At 42.3% G+C, this 21,975-nt stretch overlaps 1 protein-coding gene across 1 annotated transcript in view; it reads left to right on the plus strand.

Moving 5' to 3' along the window:
* Nucleotides 1-272: 272 nt before the first annotated feature.
* Nucleotides 273-21,975, plus strand: part of LOC121978719 (BAG-associated GRAM protein 1-like) — a 96,719-nt gene continuing 75,016 nt past the window's right edge. The window contains exons 1-3 of the mRNA XM_042531022.1: nt 273-611; nt 1,260-1,318; nt 8,909-8,984. Coding sequence (XP_042386956.1) covers nt 273-611; nt 1,260-1,318; nt 8,909-8,984 — 474 coding nt within the window. The remainder of the gene's footprint in view (nt 612-1,259; nt 1,319-8,908; nt 8,985-21,975) is intronic.

The following is a 21,975-nucleotide window of genomic DNA, read 5'->3' on the forward strand; positions in this document are numbered from 1 at the left end:
TTGGCTAACTACATCACAACTACCCGGAGTACTTACAACCTTAACGCAGGAGGAGCTGGAGTTGCTCATCAACGGCAGAGCGTAGAAATTACTTCAACAACAACAACAAGCCAACACTGGTAGTATGTTGCCACCACCAAATCTGGCAGTATCAACTACCGCTCATCAAAGGGAGAGAGGGGTTGAGGAGGAGGGTCCTGCTCGCTTGCTCTCTGCGCCTCTCTCACCAACTCGACACCCCCCGAGCACTTCTCCGTACACTGTTTGAACGGATGGGCCAAGGAGTATTCCAGGAAGCACCTGTGCGGGATAAGCACAAGGGAAAGGCCGTAGCAAGCCATAGCTCCCCAGAGCGGATCGTCACCCCATTCTCTCAACGGGTATTAGATGGCCCATTGCTAAAGCATTATCAAAATCTGAATATAGGGGATTATTCGGGGACAACCGACTCAGAAGATCATCTTCTCAAGTTTGAGAACGCTGCTCTCCTTCAACAATTTACTGATGGCGTTAAATGTCGGATGTTCCTCACTACATTTGGCGGAGCAGCCCAAAGATTGTTCAAACGGTTGCCAGATAACTCTATTCGTCGCTTCAAGGACTTCCGCAAGGTATTTCTTCACCACTTCTCCAGCAACCGGCGATATCACAAAATCCCTTGGAGCCTCTTCTCACTTAAACAGTGACCCAAGGAGACTATTCGAGCCTACATCAAGAGGTTCAATCAGGTGGCTATGGATGTTTCCACGCCACCACGGAGATTTTGGTAAGTGTCTTTTCTCAGGGACTTATTGATAATGATTTCTTCATAGATTTGGTTGGAAAACCTCCAACCAACTTTGACCTGCTAATTGAACAAGCTATTGAATTCATCAAGCTGCCCAAAAGAAGGAGGGTGCTACACCCACTTCTGCTCCAGCCCTCGAGCGCCTAGTGGTACCTACTCCTCCACCCAAAGGACCTCGTGCAGGGCCGTTAAGATGATGTTAACGGAGCTAGTGCGAGAGATATTGTAATTGGCTATCACAGCCTTAATTACTAGCGCATCATCATGGGGTATTTCTACTCTCTCTAGATCTCTAGGCCCGAAGCTGATTTCGGGCTCAGTCGCCTGCTTTGCATTGTATCTGATTTCATGAATGACCAAACGCTGAGCGTGTGACTTCCTTACTTGGTTGGAGTCACCATCAGTTGGCCCCCGACTATCATGCTGATATTACCTCAAGCGGCATTACTACGATTTTCTTCTTGTCGGGCAGATGACTACTCTTGTTGCACTCGGGTGGGCATTTGGGCTTGCCCAGCCGGGAGTTGTAAGGTACTTGGTTGTGGCTCGGTCGCCCGATACTCAATCTTGAGCGGGTTATTTCGTCGTGGGTACAGTCGGCGATTTAGAGCTAGAGAACGACGACGATATCTGGGATTGCCTTCTCACTGATTTTGCAGAGTATAACAATCTTCCGTATTGTGAGTGGTTGTCTGATGATACATACACAACCTTCGTGGGGCTTCTCGAGGAACCCCCACGTGTTGTACGACTTGAGGTCATGACTTTGGATGACGATACTGAAGGACCTACACGAGGTCCTTTGGGTGAAGGAGTAGGTGCCACTGGACGCTTAGGGGTTAGAGCGGAAGCGGGTGTAACCCCCTCCTTTTTTCGGGCAACTTGAGCTTCTTCAATATTGATGAATTCAGTTGCCCGTTCAATCATCGGGTTAAAGTTAGTTGGAGGTTTTTTAACCAAATCTTTGAAGAAATCTCCGTGGTGGCCGTGGGAACATCCATAGCCACCTGATTGAACCTCTTGATGTAGGCTCGAATAGTCTCCTTGGGTTACTGTTTAAGTGAGAAGAGGCTCTTAGGGGTTTTGTGATATCGCCGGTTGCTGGAGAAGTGGTGAAGAAATATCTTGCGGAAATCCTTGAAGCGACGAATAGAGTTATCTGGCAATTGTTTGAACCATCTTTGATTGCTCTGCCAAATATGGTGAGAAACATCCGACATTTAACGCCATTAGTAAATTGTTGAAGGAGTGCAGCGTTGTTAAACTTGAGAAGATCTTCTAGGTTGGTTGTCCCCGAATATTCTCCTATATTCATATTTTGATAATGCTTTGGCAATGAATCGTCTAATACCCGTTGAGAAAATGGGGTGACAATCTGCTCTGGGGAGCTATCACTTGCTACGGCCTTTTCGTTGCGCTTATCCCGCATAGGTGCTTCTCCTAAAGATTCATGGAGTACTCCTTGGCCCATCCGTTCAAACTATGTGCGGAAAAGTGCTTGGGGCGCCAAGTTGATGAGGGAGGCGCAGGGAGCAAACATGACCCTCCTCAACCCCTCTCTCCCTTTGATGAGCGGTTGTTGATACTACCGGATTTGGTGGTGGCAACATACCACCAGTATTGGCTTGTTGTTGTTGTTGAAGTAATTTCTGCGATCAACTCCAGATCCTCCTACGTTAGATGGTATTGAGTTTTCTAACCTCCTCCATTTCGTAGCTTCAGATTCCCACAGATGATGCTAACTTGATCCTGTCTGAAGGCTATGAGATGATGTGCTGGCTCCGATGAGTGGTTGGTCGAGGAATAATAAACTTCTCGAGATCTGAAGGAACTCCTTAATGATCCTACGCACAATCATACAAGCCAACAAAGCGTTAGTGACCTAAGATCGGGGTGGGAATCCCTGGCTAGGCCCTCCGATGCTTAAGTCAGTTTTCTCTCTTGACAGTGGAAGAAGAATAGTAGAGAAAGTGCAAGGAGGTAGGACTTCAGATGCAAATGTCTGCGTACCTTGCCAGCGGAGAGAATTTCCCTTTTTATATCACCTCATATAACCTCCGTAATCGTGAGGTGGTCCCCGGTTTGTTAGAGTTTGTTAGGTGATGAAAGAAAGTACAACCTAGATGTTTCATGATAGTCCGAGGAATCTTTTTCCAACTCATCTATTGCCTTTCAATTGCCTATATAGTAATCGTGAATTCATAACATATGGATCATCAACCGAAACTCCTCCTCTAAATCACTTTACTGCTCTTGGGGAAATTCATATTATTCAATTTGCATATCACCAACTAAGAATTCTTATACATCTATATTACATTGTAATTGCTTTGTAATCCATATATAGGCTCAAAGCATTTAAAAAGTGTCATGCAAGTATTCGGAATCTCATCTTTTAGGTTACTTGCTTATTCATTTAGATCAAGGGTTGCTTATATTTCTATTTGTGTTCCCCATATCAGTATACCCAGAAGAGGATGGAATATTTGTTTCGGATACTTCTACTACATTAGCTCACTTCCCCACAGCAGAATTTGCATCAAGCAAATGATCGTCTCTGAGATATTCCATATCTCAGAAGAATTTCTTTAGCAATATGATCGTCCTCCAAAAAAAAATTACAAACTAAGTAAACAAAGTTACGATATTACAATCAAGTGTTGTTGTAATTCAAAAAGCAAACAAAAGGGTAGCCCAGTGCACGAAGCTTCCGCTATGCGAGGTCCTGGGAAAGGATCCATTGTACGTAGCCTTACCTTATTTTTTTAAGAGGTTGTTTCTAGGATTTGAACCCGTGACTTTTTGGTCACAAAGTAATAACTTTACCGTTTTGACCGAAATCCATTGATGGGCGTATGCTATTTGGATTTTTACAAACTTGCAATCACTAAGAAGGGTTGAGTGAGAAGAAAATACATATGGTGTTAAACTTTGGTTATGATCAAAGAATAACATGGGTATGGTGTCGGGAGATCAACACTACTACGGGTCTCGTCTGATCCTAGATTTGGCCTTACGTGAGTCTGATTTTTCGGAAACTAGGACCACGTTCTAGCTGAAAGTTAGCATAATAGTGGAGCACCTCTTGAGAGGCCAAAATAAGCAATGGACAACACCGTTGGACTTCTTGTATCCTCGGAAAGCTACTAGACCTAAAATAAATGCAATCGGACCTATCTAGGTTGGTTTTGATTGAAACCCACTAATGGGCCTAGAGTTTTTGGATTTCTGCAAACTTATAACCACTAGGAATGGTTGAGCGAGGAAAAGATATATATAATGTCAAACCTTGGTTCTGATCAAGGAAGAATGTAGGCATAGTGTCTGGAGATCAACACTACTACGAGCCTAGTTGGATCCAGATCTGGTCCTCTGTGGGTCTGATTTCCTGGAGACAATGACCACATTCTAGCTAAAAGTTAGTATAATAGTGGAGCACCTCCGGAGAGGCTGAAATAAGCATTGGAGGGCATCATTGGACTCTTTGTAGCCTTAGAAATCCATGGAACCTAAAATGAGTGCAATCTGACCTGTTTAGGTTGACGAGTGAGTTTTGATTGGAATCCACTGATGGACTTAGGCTATTTGGATTTCTGTAAATTTGTAACCACTAGGAACGGTTGTGTGAGAAAAGGTTCACATGGTGTCAAATCTTGGTTCTGATCAAGGAACAACATGGGCTTGGTGTTGAAGATCAACACTACTACGGGCTTGGTCAGATCCAGATCAGGTCCACTGTGGGCTTGGTCTCCCAGACACCATGACCATGTTCTAGCTGAAAGTTAGCATAATAGTGGAGCATCTCTAGAGAGGCGAAATAAGTAATGGAGGACATCGTTGGACTCTTTACAACCTTATAAACCCACGCAACCTGAAATGAGCAATCAGACCTATCTAGGTCGATCAGTGGATTTTGGTCGAATCCACTAATGGGCTTAGGCTAGATTTATGCAAACTTATAACCACTAGGAAGGGTCGAGTGAAGAGAAGGTACATATGGTGTCAAACCTTGGTTCTCATCAAGGAACAACACGATCCTGGTGCCGGAAGATCAGCACTACCACAGGCCTAGCCTGATCCGAGATTAGGCCCTATGTGGGTCTGGTCTCCGAGAAACTAGGACCACGTTCAAACCGAAAGTTAGTATAATAGTGAAGCACCTTTAGAGAGCCCGAAATAAGTAATGGAGGATACCATATTACTTGTGTTGTTCCAATCTTCCCTCACAACGATGGACAACATTAACACCATTTGTGTACATTGTATTTTTACACATTATAGTCCAATTTTACAAACTGTAGCAAATATTATACGTACATCACTAAATCTTTATCTGTTTTCTTCTCAATATTCAGTTCGTCAAATTTTTCTTCAACATCGATATTCTTCAACATCATTGTCCTTCCTCTTTAACGTCTTATGATAATACTCCCACTTTCTACTTACTCCCGCTTTTGCTCACTCTTTTGCAATCCCACCAAGCTGCATGAAGAGGTAAGGTAAGCAGGAAGAGGTTCGTGATGACGTTGTATTTATAAGGGTAGGAAGAGATATAGTAAGCATGGAGATCAATATCATGTAGCGGAGAGAGAGGGTGAGAGACATGATGAGATCACGTGTATCCGAACCACAGAAATTACTTTCGAATTAAATTTTTTGATAATTTGGCTTAAATGCATTGGAAACCGGCGTGTGGAAAGCTAACGTTGGTGGGAGGGTTAGAACGGGAAGACTAACTCAAATATGTGTGCTCTTTGGTAATTCTCAATCTATGGTGTGTGATTTGGGAATTTTCCAACTCTGCGTGTATCCTTTGGTGAATTCCCAATATTTTTATATGAAGATATTTATTTTATTTATTTATTATTTGTATTAAAATTAGATATTTTTCTATTTTTTTTATCAAATAATTTTCTTATATTAATTTAGTTAATAGTATAATTAATATTTATTGTGAATTATTTGTTCTTTTTACTATTAATTTTTTATAATGATATGTAATGATACCAAAATAACAATCTTATAATCCATCCTGGAGACACGTATGTTGATAAGATAATCGATTTTATTGGTAATGTTTGCATTGTGATATAATTGGATGTGATAGTGAGGTCACATGCTTGAAATAACATTTTGTTGGTGGATATTTAGATGTTTCTAAATGTTCAAAAGTTTCTTAAGAAATTTATTGTACAATAAACGAGGAACTTGATGACAAAAAAAAAATTAAAGTATAAAGAACAACGTGATGTTTCTTTAGAGAACCTGTCTATCAAACTCAATATGAATATAAGCAACATATATGATATAGTGGCAATATAGTTTGCGCTAGTGGAAGTGGCTCAACAATTACAATAACATTAGGTAGGAGTGCAAGTATTTGTGTTACTTTAATACAAGGTGGTATTAGTCGTTCTTTGCTTTAATGGGAAGAAAACGTACACATGATATTAATCCATTGGTATTCCCATACCAAGCTAGAAAACATACTAGGATTAATGATGCCTATATAAGGGAGGAGAAGAAATCAATCGGTCAATGTATTGTTAAATTTTTTTTATTTCAATCAAATTCCCCCAATCAAACATCTAAAAATTTGATTTCTATATTCAACCTCCAACTCCAAATGAAAGACATCAAGTGGATCCTATCATGCAAGAAGTAATGGAACTTATATAGGGTTACGTTTATGTGTGATAGCAGAACAAGACCTACATAGAGGAGCCTTATCAACTTTCTATTATACTACAATAGAAAGACAATATTTCATAAATCTATTGATGTAATTGTAGATTATCAAGAGATAGGTGTAGAACATGACTTTAAGAAGGATGGAGAGTTATTGGAGCAAAAGTATCAAATATTATTTTGGACACCATATGCATCACACTGTATTGATTTGGTGATGACATATATCGGTAAACTTAATATAGTGAAGGTAGTGAAAAGAGGTCAATCGTTAATAAAATTCCTCTATAATATCATTGGGTTCATGGATTAATAAGAAAATTTATTGTTGGGGAGATTTTTTTATCGGAAGCAACTAGGTAAAAAAGTCGAATTGAAGGCTATATTCACTTCTGAGGATTGGGAAGCTTCTCGATACTCTAACATGACTAAAGGTAGGGAAGTGCAAAAACTTATTATATCTGTTAGATTTTGGGATTATATTATAGATATTCTTATAGTTGTAGAGCTCTTTTACATCGTTCTACGTAAAGTCAATATGAACAAGAAACCACAAATGAACAACGCTTACCATCTAATGTATATAGCAAAAGAGAAAATTAAGAGACATCTACAATCACCAATTAAGTATCAATATTATATTGATATAATCACTGCAAAATGGGATAACCATGTGGGAAAATATATTTTACAGATGTATATTTTTTAATGATAAAGAATTTTTAATATTGCTATTAGTAATTATATACGTGTAATTATTTTAGGTTATTATCTCAATTTGACATATCAACATCGTAAATCTTGCCACATATGAAGATTTGTTAGTGGCTCGCAGAAATGTAATATCAAGAGCAAACAAATAGAGAATAGTTAATGAGATTATTAATGAAAGACAATTATTTCGATAGGCATATGGTTTTTTTAGTGATTCTTTAATAACGTCAGGTAGATATAAAATAGATGCAAATAAATATAGTAAAAATTATTATTAATTATTGTCAACAAATATAAATACTATTTAAATTTTGTTCTTATTTATGTTATAGTTGAGTGATGGTTACAATATAAATCAAACTTCAAATTTGAAAGGCTACGGTACAAATTCTCTCACAGACAATGTATTCAAGTGGTTGCAAAAAAAAAAAAAAAAGAAATTGGTTAATTTGTTGCCTCATCCATACAAAAGTATGAAATCATCTTTCTTATTGTTATTTGCAGAAGTTGGTCTACGCTTATTATAATATGCATCTTCAACTAAGAGCAATAACGAAAAGAAAGAAGAACAATAGACCTATTTGATATTGGATTTGTTCAAACTGAGGATGATCTAATAATGAATTGGAGGAGTATTGTTAAGTTTGAGAATATATTAATGAAACAAGAGATCTACCTCAACCATCTCAATTTCTTACTAATTGAAAAAGTATAAGTTAGACGGAATGTCGGTGAGGAAGATGATGAAGCTTTTGACTAAGAATTTAGATTTTCTAAATTTCGGCCCTGACATTCTCAAACATCCCAACCCTAAACTCAACCAAAGTTCGTAGAGAACGACAAACATAAAGCTCTTGCAATTTTTATTAAAGAGAAAGTAAAAGGCAAAACTCCTACATTTAAGGGAAGGTGTCAATTGAGAATTAGTGAAAATCCACTCGATGCAATTGATGAAGAACATGATGATAGTGATGAAACATCATCCGACTAAAAGTTTGAAATGATGATAGTGATGTCAATAACAATGCAAGTAAGTACTCATGGAAGTGACGACAATGGTGATGCATTTGGTGGTTGTAACATTTATGTTCCACTGACTTCAGCACAAGATCCTTGGACATGTGAGAAAGGATACACATATGTAACCCAAGATGATGATCATGGAATTAGAACTATTAAGAGTTAGTATCAATGTCTATATAAGGGTGACAAACAAAAGCAAGCTCATAATTATCGAGATGTTGGTGAGTCTAGCTAACATTGATTTTGGTCTAAGTTATACTCTCAACTTTCTTTTCGGTCTTGGATTGAAACCTCAGCATGGTCAAAATTTTAAACCATACTAGACAATGATGCAAAGATAATGGATTTGTATCAAATTGCAAAAGCATGATTATTTCTTCTGACTGTTGATTGATACTTTTGAAATTATCAATGTTATCAAAACCCATATTTCTTAGAAAATTGACAAAGTAACTTTAGTTGCAGTATAACTATTTGCACACCCAGTAAAATATTCTTGTTTTCTGTAGCAAAGCTATACAAATGTTTCACTGACCCTATTTTTGGCAAAATCTTGAGTTTGAAAAGGTTTTTTTGTTTCTGGAAAAATTTAGGTAGTTGATATAAACTTGTAGCCAATAGATCTCTCTTCTCTACTTCATTGAACCATTTGATGTTTGAATAAACATTTGAAGGCATCAAATTTCCCTCATGCAGCTCAATGAAACCTTGCTCTAGAGATCCGTTGTGGGGAGAAGAGTTCAATTTCTTTGTTGACAAGCTCCCTATTCAGGTTACTCAACTTCCCTTTCTGATATGTCTTTAAGGATAACATCTGAATACTTTATTAAGAATGCTATTATTGTCTCACAATAAATCCTATCTGTTTAGCAGATGAGCAATGTCTCTAAGTTTAATGCAAGAAAATTAAACTCAATCTCTATCTTATTCTAGTCGGTCAATAAACTGGTGATGCAAAACTATCTGGAGAAAACAAATAATCTATGACCCAATATGTAGGCCAATAATTACAAGTACAAAAAGTTTGAGTATTGCCAAGAAATTAGTTAGACCACATTCAGCTATAGTCAGTGTTTAAAGTACATGTCCATTACCGTAACAACCATTGGTTGACCAGTGATGTATGGTCGAACATTATGACTAGTGGTCAATACTTTGATCCTTGTATTCCTCTAGTTACATTCCACACACCATGTTTTATATGTCTATGTTAAATGAAATAGAATTATAATTGACGTTTTACATCATAAACACCAATATAAATATTAACATGATGACACTACTCATCTTATTCACACACTCATCTAAAATTCATTCATCTCAAAACCATTATACAAATATTTAATATGATGATGCTACTGATATTGCCCACCTAATACTGATCTAAAAGCTGCCAATCTAGTCGGTGGGAAACTTTCGTGGGACTGGCTAGTCACCTCCAAAATTAGTCATTTTAAAGAGCTGGATACTTGGATTACCACAAAAAAGCTGTCAATCTAAGACTCGTACTAAGTAATTTAGAAATCATTTGGCATCTTGGAGATTTTGATGGACATGCAACAATATCTTCCATATTCATTGTCATCCTCTTATTCTTGGTCACTAACTAATTTGGTTTGGCTATAAATTGGCCAAAGCAAATCCAAATCAACTCCTCCTATTCTAACCCCACGTAACCTTAGTCATCACACCTACTCGATTGGTTTAATTTAAACTCAATCCAAATTCTACGCAACACCCAAATTCTATTCATTTATTTATTTTTGACAAATTGGTTCTAATGTACCTGGGGAAGCATGTGCGGGTAAATAGTCTCTTCATCCCCCCCGCACGAGTAGGAACACCCTTCGGCCCCGCGCAGTCTAGATCTCTCAACTTAATGCTCGTGCACATGAACCGCCTCGAGCGAAGGCATCTTTGCCTAGCTAATTTTCTTCAACCTCAACCTCTAACAACTCTTGACAGTTGCAGTCATCATACCTTGCGACTCAAAACCTCCCCTGCAAGGCAGTATGCATCTAATGTGATATCTGGCCAACTACCCAACTACGCCAGGTGTAAGACTCTATCGCTGTCTCCCCTCATCAACTATACCATTCGGGACTACCATGGTTGATGCCTTTAACAAGTCTCGCAAGCCTTCACTAGTCACATTGCATCTCACTCTAGAATAGGTCATAAATAGCTGGTCAACAATGCTTTCAGTGTATGACCTCCTACATGACTCCTGCACGACCCTTCATGTACGTAATCGGCTTCTTGGTCCCGTAGACATCTTAAGAGTGGCCCCGCACTCCGTCAAGAAGACAGAACTGACCGACTCTATGCACAGGGTCACTAGGTAACCTTCTCCAGTCGAGCACTTCTAGTTTTGGATTTGATCCTAAATGAGGTAATAACTCCACCTGAGCCGCCACCTCTCAGGCGGTCCATTCCCCTAATGAGGTAGCTAGCCATGCCAGCTCATCATTTTTTTGCTCAAGACGCTTGTTTAGTAACACTTCCACGGAACTCTATTGCTTTACAATATTTCTGACACTTCTCATCTTTGATTTCAAAAACACCTTTTACTTATTGAACAACAAGTTGAGAATCCATATGTATTAGGACCTGTGTGACCTACATTATGAGTGACATGGAGTCCTATTAATAAGGCTTCATACTCTACTTTATTATTTGATGCATGAAAGTAGAGTCGTACGACTAATATAATTTTTTTCCCCGAGGAGATACCCACACTACTCCTCCACTACCTTTATTATTGGATGAACTATCCACATAGACCATCCATGGTTCTTATTTCTGCATACTTTCTACCAAGAAATCTACAAGGGTTTGTGTCTTGATCGAAAGACATGGTTGATATTCTATGTCATATCGCTTAGTTCAGTTGCGTATGTAATTAGCCTCCCTATCGCCTCTAGGTAGCTGAGGATATGCTCGAGCGATGTGTCAGTTACAACCACAAGCAAGCATGATAAGAAATAGGGGCGCAGTCACTGAGCTATCAACGTTTAACCCCATAGTTAGCTTTTCAAGACCAATATAATGAAGCTCACGCCTGTTGAATAGATAACGAAATATAATATATAGCGTATTGCTCTCCTTGTTCTTGCTGGATCAGCACGACACTTACAACTACCTCAGACATAACTAGATATACCCACAATTATTTGCTAGAATGGGGCTTAGTCACTATTGGCAACTTGACCAAGTATTCCCTCAACTCTTGGAAGGCCATCTCACATAGTTAATCCCACAGAATCAGGCGGTTTTTTTGAGGATCTTGAAGAAGGGAAAGCTTCTATCTACGGAGTAGGAAATGAAACGAGATAGGGCAGTGACCCTTCCAACCTGTCTTTGCACATCCGGAAGATTCTACGGAGACTACATTTGCTGTATAGCCTCTATCTTTTTTGGATTGACTTCAAGTCCCTGCTTGATCACTATATAGCTTAGAAATTGTCCCTTCCTGATGCTGAATATGAACTTTTCTGATTAAGTTTCATCTGGTACTTTCGCAAAGTGGCGAAGGTCTCCTCCAAATCGGGCACTAAGTCATCCGTCAACAAGGATTTAATGAAAATATCATCAACATAAACTTCGACATTACGCCCTCGGCGAAGACCAACCCAAACGACATGACAATATAGCAAAAAGAATCATCAGCGGTCATGAAGTTAACTTTATTCTGATCTTCTTTTTGCAAAAGGTGAAATAGGGTTGATAAAGTTAGCAATGCAAAAGAAGATCAAAATAAAGTCATCTTCATCAATAGTAGGTGATCGTCGTAGACTTGCATAGCTCTTTCTTTCCAAACTCGCAAAGGGTGAAAGGGCTCTCCACAGCCTTGGCTAATTGGGCTCCTTGCTGGGCTTTCTGAGTCTCCTCCATATTAATATACTTCTCAGCACGAGTGAGAAATTCATATTAGTCCATTCGGGGTTTCTTTGCTAATCAGCGGAAGAAGTCCCCCTCTCGAAGTCTTTGTGCGAAGGTGCTCATTAGGATCTCGGATATCGCTGAGGGTATTTCTAGTATGGCTCGAGTGAATCGTTGGACGTATTAACGCAGGGGTTCCTATGATTTTTGTTTGAAATTAACTGAGGGGTGGGTGGGATACCTCTTAGAGTCAGAAAAATAATGCAAGAATAATGCGGCAAAGTTGTCAAAGGATTGTATGAACCAAGTGTTAAACCACTGCTGCATTAGCTCGATTAATGTGGTGAGGAAGACAACATTTGAATCTCTCAGAATATTGGTGTAGCAGGGTTGTATACTTGAAGTGGCATAAGTGCTCCTCTGGTCAGTAGTGTCGTCGTACTCGTTGATATGGTGCAGGCGAAAATTGAAGATAAATCGGGAAGAAAAATAATTATTTTTCATATTTCTTCACCTAGGAATTATATCAATAAATATAAGATACAAAATAAAAAAAAAAAGAAAACTTAAGAAATAGAAATTCCTAAAATCAAAGATTATTTCTTGATTTTATGCAATAAAGATGTTAAAGAATATTTCCTGATTTTCAAATATTATTTCCTGATTTTATGAAATTAGGATCTCCTAATTTTCCAACACTCTTCCTCAAGTTGGTGTATAAATATTGTCCCCACGGGATGTCGGTTGGTTAGAGGGCGGTAGACTTGCTATAATAGGACAAGAGATCAATTCTCGGAACTTAGCGGTTGGCTAAAAGTTGACCTTGTTATTTATCTCCCTTCACATAACCTGGGGACGGAGGTTGTGAGGGGCGCCTGGGGTGAGTGTAATCACCTTTTTGCTACAATAAATATTAATTGATCCTGTCGGGAATCTGAGAAGACGGAACTGTCGGAATGACGTGTTCGGAATGCTGACCGCATCTCCATGACCCGGATGGTGAGCTGCCTGTTGGACCCCGTGGTAGTTTTGATGTGATCAACCAAGTTGATTAGGTCCTGCTGTGTTTGATCCCTGTGTCTGAGTGTGCAGGAGCTTAGGAACAGGAAGTCGAGCGGAAGACGCAGCTAGCGAGAAGGACGGCACGGGAAGGGAGCCGACGGGCTCGGTGCGTCCGAAGGACGAGAGAGCTGCGGAAGAGTACTCCGGTGGGCGTGAAGAGCTTGCGCGGCGTTCGAGGGACGTTAAGCCGGGATGGAAGGCTACTCGAGGAAGGCCAGAAATTGGGTTCGGGTGAGCCCTATTTCAGTTGTCCGAAATCACCCAAACAAACGGAGCTTCGGAAGACAAAGTGAAGAAGAAAAGGAGTCAAAAGAGGCGGGAAGTTACTGTAGCAGAAATTACTGTAGCAGGAACCTTGAAGGCGCCTTAAACACATTGAAGGCGCCTTGAATGGATTTAAGGCGCCTTGAGCAGGCCAGTTTGACCGTTTGCGCTGCGGATAAAGTTTTATCCGCAGATTGAGTTGGAGGCGCCTTAAACCGTGTTGGAGGCGCCTTGGACTCTCGGGATAAGATTTCCAGGGCCTATATAAAGGCCCCTGGAGCTAGGAATTCAAGAACAACTCAAGCAATCAACTGTGTAGTGTTTCCTAGCAATAGTTCTGAGCTTCCAAAGTGTAAAAGACTTCTCCGCCTTTAGAGAAGGAGAATTTTTCTACTGCGCTTTTTCTACTGCCCTGGATTAACAACCTTCTTGGTTGTAACCAGGTTAAAATCCTGATCTTCTCTGTATTTCTTTATTTAGTTTTTATTGCTTTATTAATTTATCACTATTGCACTAATTGAGTTGAAAGTACGAGGAGGGTATAGTTTAATTTTTGTTTTCAGCAATTCACTCCCCTCTTGCCGGCCTCCGCTGCACCAACACTGCCTTCTATGTTGACCAAGTCGTCAGAAGGTTGCCTTGGTCCCCGGTATCCCGATGCTCGAGGCAGGTTTCACGAATGTATAAGCGGTCGAATAATAGTAGAACAACAAAATAAATACAGGGTGAGTACAGTGACGTACCCTGGCTCTGGGGGGCGTCCTCAGATGGATCGGTGAGCTGGTCGCGATGCTGATCGAGTCGTCGCGACCCTGAAGGGTAGATGAATGTGGGTCAGCTGAGGAGCCAAATCTGGGAGTGACGACATAGAATCCAGTGCAGCATGGATCAAAAAGGGGAATGTCAGCCAAAATAGGACGACGACTCCTAAGCCGGAATACCGCAGTGGCTTGCAGGCTGGGACACGACATGCATGCCAGATAATACCAATAACTCATAATCATAATAGCGATACGAAATACAGTGGTTCGGTGGCCGGAACACAGCACACAGTGCAAAACGTGGGTCACAAAGGTAGAGTGCAATAGCAGTAGCCCGAAGGCCGGATTAGCGGTGACTCGAGAGCCGGCTCATCGCCCAATAGGAGTGCCAACAGTGATGACAACGCTGTGCCTCCGACGAACGCCGTGGGTCTGCTGGTGTCCGTCACTAGAGGTGGCATCGGAGGGCGGCAGCGGCCACTAGAGGTGGCGGCTGGACTCGGCTGCGGCCGCTGGAGGCGGCGGCCGCTGGAAGCGGCGGCAGAGGTCGCTGGATGCGGCAGAGCCGTCAGGGAGAAAGAGGACTGCGGACCTTAGATCTGGTCGGCGCTGGAGACGACAAAAGGTGTCATCGGTGCCGAAGACGGCGAAGGGGGCGTTGGCCTCGGAGAAGAGGGGAGGTGGCGGCTAGAGGTTGCTGCCAGCGAGAGAAAAGGGAGAGCATGGGTAGCGCCGGAGGGCAGGCTGCGTGAGGAAGGCGGCGTCGAATCCGTCCGGTGGCGACGGCGGGAGGAGGGGAGTAGCAACCGTGTGTGTTCTGCGGCGAAGGCGACGCCGACGCATGAGATGGCTCCGGTGTGCATGAAACAACATCGTGAGGGCAAGGGGTTGTCGGCGTCGGACTTGGCCGGCGTCGGAGGCAACGAAGACGACCAAGTTCATGCATCATCCTCCTGGCGGCGGAAACAACTCCCTCATCTCTCTCGATCAACAATGCCCCCTTTTCATACAAAAACCCTCAAAAGATAAAATGACTAAAATGCCCCCACTGCTTCTCCTTATTTCCCTTATGCTCTTATGCTACATCTGCATCACAAGCCTCCCCTTCAAGTCTAGTCGAAGGAGGCGTGAGTCCGACTGACTAGATAGTCTGTCGTAAAAGCTAAATCGCTCTCGATAACAGAACCAAATCGCTGAACCCCTCGTATAATGTCACGCAAGCGATCGCTATAGTAATTGTGTCGCACGAGTGATGGTAGCGATGTCGAGCGAACTGCGAAAAATAGTACCGCGTCGATAACCAGACAGATGCCGAGCGAGTGGCCAGGCGACAAGTGGGATGTCGAGCGGGCGATCGAAAAAGTGTCAATCGGGGTAGTCGGAAGAATGTCGATCAGGTGGAGAGACGTTGGGCAAGCGAGGCAGAGCATGCGACAGCGAAGATGCTAACCGAGGGATCAGGAGAATACTGACCGGGCCACCAAAAAATACCGGTCGGATGGCCGTAAAATGTGATCAGGCGACCCAAAAATGTCGACCAGGTGACCGTAAATGCTGACCGGGCGAACAAGCGGGCGATGCCGAACGGGCGACCGAGCAAGTGTCTACCAATCGATCATAAAATGCTGACCAGACCATCTAAAGAATGTCGAGCGTTCGACCAAGTATCTCAAGTGGGTGGCCGAACGGACGATTAAGCGATACCGGTCGGACGACTACAAGCGTGTAGCTAAGCGGACAATCGGGCGAAGGATCAAGCGGCTACCAAAGTGCCGACCGAGCGACTGAGAGAATATCGGCCCGTCGATCGTAAAATGCTGGCCGATAATCGAGTAGCACCGAGCGTGATGATGCTGAGCGGGAGAGGATCGCGAGAGATCGAAAAGCACAATGTCAGCGTCCCGAGTGGGTGCGAGGCTCATGCGACCGAAGGGCATGGAACCCGCAGGATACCTTGGTCTGAGATCAGTGAAGATATTTCAGTCCTAGACTAGTGGAGATACGATGGTTCGAGATCAGTGGAGATACTCCTGTCCGAGATCATTGGAGATAGCTCGACCCTGAACGGGGGAGATGGATGCTCTGATAAGCTGGTCTGTGACCAGTGGGAGATATGAGATGTGATAAGCTGGTCCGAGACCAGTGAAGACCGCTCGACCCCGAATGGGGGAGATATGAGATGAGATAAGCTGGTCTGAGACCGGTGAAGACCGCTCGACTCCGAACGGGGGAGATATGAGATCCGATAAGCAGGTTCGAGGCCAGTGAAGACCGCTCGACCCCGAATGGGGGAGATATGAGATGGAATAAGCTGGTCCGAGACCAGTAAAGACCGCTCGACCCCAAACGGGGGAGATATGAGATCCGATAAGTTGGTCTGAGACCAGTGAAGACCGCTCGACCCCGAATGGGGGAGATATGAAATGGGATAAGCTGGTCCGAGATCAATAAAGACCGCTCGACCCTGAATGGGGTAGATATGAGATGAGATAAGTTGGTCCGAGACCGGTGAAGACCGCTCGACCCCGAACGGGGGAGATATGAGATCCGATAAGCTGGTCCGAGACCAGTGAAGACCGCTCGACCCCGAATGGGGGAGATATGAGATGGAATAAGCTGGTCCGAGACCAATAAAGACCGCTCGACCCCTTATGGGGGAGATACGAGATGGGATAAGCTGGTCCGAGACTGGTGAAGACCACTCGACCCCGAACGGGGGCGATATGAGATCCGATAAGCTGGTCCGAGACCAGTGAAGATCGCTCGACCTCGAACGGGGGAGATAAAATATCCGATAAGATTGGTCCGAGACCAGTGATGGCCTTCACATGGGTTTAACGTCGCCGCTCGACGGCCTTCATAGGGGTTTAACGTCGCCACTCAATGGTCTTCACAGGGGTTTAACGTCGCCGCTCGACGATCTTCACATGGGTTTATAGTCGCCGCTCGACTTCTAGAGCCTGTGGCTCTAATATAATATAACCCCGGTCGATCGGCACGGGAGTCTTCGACATTGAGCCCGTGACTCTAATATAATATAATCCCGGCCGATCGGCACGGGAGTCTTCGACATTGAGCTTGCGACTCTAATATAATATAATCCCGGCCGATCGGCACGGGAGTCTTCGACATTGAGCTTGCGACTCTAATATAATATAATCTCGGCCGATCGGCATGAGAGTCTTCGACATTGAGCCCGTGACTCTAATATAATATAATCCGGGCCGATCGGTACGGGAGTCTTCGACATTGAGCCTGTGGCTCTAATATAATATAATCCGGGCCGATCGGCACGGGAATCTTCGACATTGAGCCCGTGTCTCTAATATAATATAATCCCGATCGATCGGCCGATCGACGTGTCCGGAATGCTGACCGCATCTCCATGACCCGGATGGTGAGCTGCCTTCTATGTTGATCAAGTCGTCAGAAGTCCTCTCTGGTCAGCAATACCTGTAGCCAGTGATCGGGTTGCCCCGGTCCCCGGTACCCCGATGCTTGAGGCAAGTTTCACGAATGTACAAGCGGCCGAATAACAGTAGAACTACAAAATAAATACAGGGTGAGTACAGTGACATACCCTGGCCTCGGGGGGCGCCCTCGGATGGATCGGTGAGCTAGTCGCGATGCTGATCGAGTCGTCGTGGCCATGAAAGGTAGATGAATGTGGGTCAGCTGAGGAGCTGGATCTGGGAGCGACGATATAGAATCCGGTGCAGCATGGATCCAAAAGGGGAATGCCAGCCGAAATTGGACGACGACTCCTAAGCCGGAATACCGCAATGGCTCGCAGGTCAGGACACGACACGCAGGCCGGATAATACCTATAACTCACAATCATAATAGCGATACGAAATACAGTGGCTTGGTGGTCGGAACACAGCACACAGTGCAAAACGCGGGTCACAAAGGTAGAGTGCAATAGCAGTAGCCCGAAGGCCGGATTAGCGGTGACTCGAGAGCCGACTCATCGCCCGATAGGAGTGCCAACAGCGACGACGACGCTGTGCCTCCGACGAAGGTGGTGGGTTTGCTGGTGTCCGCCACTAGAGGTGGCATCGGAGGGCGGCAGCGACCACTAGAGGTGGCGGCAATGGCCGCTAGACTCGGCGGCGACCGCTGGAAGCGGCGACAGAGGTCGCTGGATGTGGCAGAGTCGCTGGGGAGGAAGAGGACTGCGAACCTCAGATCTGGCCGGCGCTGGAGACGACAAAAGGTGTTGTCGGTGCCAAAGACGGCAAAGGGGGCGTTGGCCTCGGAGAAGAGGGGAGGTGGCGGCTGGAGGTTGCTGCTGGCAAGAGAAAAGGGAGAGCATGGGTAGCGCCAGAGGGCGGGCTGCGTGAGGAAGGCGCCGCCGAGTCCGTCCGGTGGCGGCGACGGGAGGAGGAGGGGAGTGGCAGCCGTGTGTGTGATGCGGCGAAGGCGACGTCGACGCATGAGATGGGTCCGGTGTGCATGAAACGTCATCGTGAGGGCAAGGGGCTGTCGGCGTCGGACTTGGTCGGCGTAGGAGGCAACGAAGACGGCCAAGTCCATGCATCATCCTCCTGGCGGCGGAAACAACTCCCTCATCTCTCTCAATCAACAGTGCCCCCTTTTCATACAAAAACCTTCAAAAGATGAAAGAACTAAAATGCCCCCACTCCTCCTTATTTCCCCTATGCCCTTATGCTACATCCGCATCATTAATCATACTCAACTTGCTTATTAACGATTCAAAGTTAGCTTTTGTAAGTCACTGATGTCAGCTATTTGTTGGTTAGAAGGTACAAATGATTCCAGCTTTAAGTTTATTCTTTATAAAATATTGGTCAATCTCAATGTGTTTTATTCTGTCATGTTGGACAAGATTATGAGCAATGATTAGTGCCGCCTTATTATCATAGTATAACTTCAATAGAAGTTCTATGGTCTTTTTGAGCTCCTCAAGTATTCTGTATATCCATAATATCTCATAAATTCCCTGAGCAATTGCTCTAAACTCAGCTTCTGCACTGCTATAACACTTTGTTTCTTACTTCTCTATATTACTAAATTTCCCTATACAAAGGTGTAGTATCTTGAAGTGGATCTCCTGTCATTAATCGATCATGCTCAATTTGTATCAGTAAACACATCAACCCTCCTTTGATTAGATTTTCTTAAAAATAGACTTTTTCTAGGAGTAGTCTTCAAATATCTCAGAATTTTGTAGACAACCTTAAGGTGTTCTTCAAATGGTGCATTCATAAACTAATTCACAACATTGACTGAAAAAGCAATGTCTAGCTAAGTATGAGATAGGTAAATGGATTTCCCAACTAACCTTTGGTATCTATGGGTATCAACAGGAACACTTCCTTTTTCCTATAGTTTTATGTTAGGATCCATGGGGTCTCTGTGGGTCTGCAATCACTCATTCCTGTCTGACTGCCTCCTTTAAGAGACCAAGGATATACTTTTGTTGAGAGACAACAATACCTTTTCTAGAGCGGGCAATTTTCATACCAAGGAAATACCTTAATGTTCCCAAATCCTTAATCTCAAATTCAATTGCTAGGCTTTTGTCTTTCCATTTCAATCAGATCATTACCTATGAGAATAATATCATCGACATACACTATCAGTACATCATTCTTTTCTTCGGTGGAGAATTTTTAAGAACAATATATGATATGTTTGTCCTTGAGTGTATCCTTGCTTTCTGACTGATTGATTAAATTTCTTAAACCAAGCTCTCGGAGATTGCTTGAGACCGTACAAAGACTTTCTTAATTTAGACACCTTTGAGCTGGATCTCTCATCAAAGCCCAGTGCACTATCCATGTACACCTCCTCTTCTAAATCACCATTGTGGAAGACATTTTTCACGTCTAATTGCTGCAAAGGCAAGTCTAGATTAGCAACGATAGATAAAAGTACCCTCACCGTATTTAGTTTTGCAGGAGTAGCAAATGTCTTAGAGTAATTAACACAATAGTTTTGAGTAAATTTCTCGAACCAAGCTTTTGGAGACTGCTTGAGATCGTGCATAGACTTTCTTAATTTACACACCTTTGAGCTGAATCTCTCCTCAAAGCCCGGTAGACTATCCATGTATACCTCCTCTTCTAAATCACCATTGAGGAAGACATTTTTCTCGTCTAATTTTTGCAAAGTAGCAAGGATAGATAAAAGTACTCTCACTGTATTTAGTTTTGCAATAGGAGCAAATGTCTTTGAGTAATCAACATCATAGTTTTTAGTGAACCCTTTGTCCATTAATCTAGCCTTATATCTCTCTCCACTGATCCGTATGAGCTATACTTCACCATGAAAACCAACTTACATCCCACAATGCTTTTTCCTATTGGTAATGTAACAAGCTTCCAAGTATTCTTCTTCTCAAGAGCTCTCATCTCCTCAATAATAGCTTCCTTCCACTTTGGAACTTATAGGGCCTCCTGTACATTTTTAGGAATATCTCCACTGGATAATTGAGAACAAAAGGTAACAAGAGATGAAGACAAATTTGAATATGACACAAACTTTAATATAGGGTGTTTAGTACCAAAGAGCTATTGACATGTCAGACTTAGATTGACTATCAGACCTTGGAAGAGAATTATTAGTACTAGTTTTGGAATGAAGATTTTCCCTTGACTCGGAATCACGGATATGCTATAGAGTTGATTCATCTTTCCCTTTCCTATGATTCTTTTTCAAGTAGACAATTTCCTTCTAAGTTTATTCCCCTTAAATCTTTTCGTGTCTCATCATGTTATGGCACTGACTAGGTTATTCACAATTTTATTTTCCAGACTTTTGATTGTCAAATGTAGGCCTGGATTAAGTAGAAATGAGACATCCTAGAAACCCTTTTTCATACCTTTCACCAAACATGTAGTACCCACATTTAAGCAATTCGAATTAAACAACCCAACTCCAAAGATTTTTTTTTTCCCAACATGATACCAAAAATAAAATTATGTTTGAACATCGTAATAGTAAATAATTCTTCATGAGAGAGAAAGTACAACCAACTAGTGAAAGAAACTTAAACCAACTATTAATCACATAACTCAGCTCCGATATTGGGACCCAATACATCCTAACACATGTAGAAACTTAGACAAATAAAAGAGGCCCTTCGGTGTGCACTGCCAGGTACAAGAAAGTTTATTCGTCAAGTCCTTCCGACTCCTCATTACCTGCACTATATGGATCTAATGAGTCAAAAGACATAGCAAGTTCAACCATTTATTGAAATAACATCCATTTGCATTTAAGAGAAATATTTTTTTTATATATAATTTACCATGTAATAAACAGAAAACAATGACATTAGTTTTATGAATTTCCTCCACATAAATTACAAGAATTCAACTTATCAGATGTAGTTACTTTATAATTCAACCTCTGATCGTTTGACTAAACTTTTATCTTAGTACTGGTTGGTAAGGTTCACCATACCCTTCTTAAGCTGGGTATGAGATTCCTAAACCTCCTTTATTTTGGTAAAATTCACTAGACCCTTCTTAAGTCGGATTCACCTACCCGTCACATTGTCACATACATATCACATTATTAAAAACAAGACATTATTACTTTTCGTGCATAAGAAGACATTGCTAAATAAATAAAATGATTTGCTTGCATGCTAAAACAAACAGTCAATTTGCGTGCATCAACATCCTACTAACAATTATGATATTATGCTAAAACAAACAGTCAACTTGCGTGCATCACCATTCTACTAATGATTATGATAATAGAGTTCAAGGTGCTAATAGATAGGAGGTAAATAAAAATAAAAATGCCATGATAAGGATCCTG

The sequence above is a fragment of the Zingiber officinale genome, chromosome 4B (genome assembly GCF_018446385.1).
Source record: "Zingiber officinale cultivar Zhangliang chromosome 4B, Zo_v1.1, whole genome shotgun sequence".
In the NCBI taxonomy this organism is placed as follows: Eukaryota; Viridiplantae; Streptophyta; class Magnoliopsida; order Zingiberales; family Zingiberaceae; genus Zingiber; species Zingiber officinale.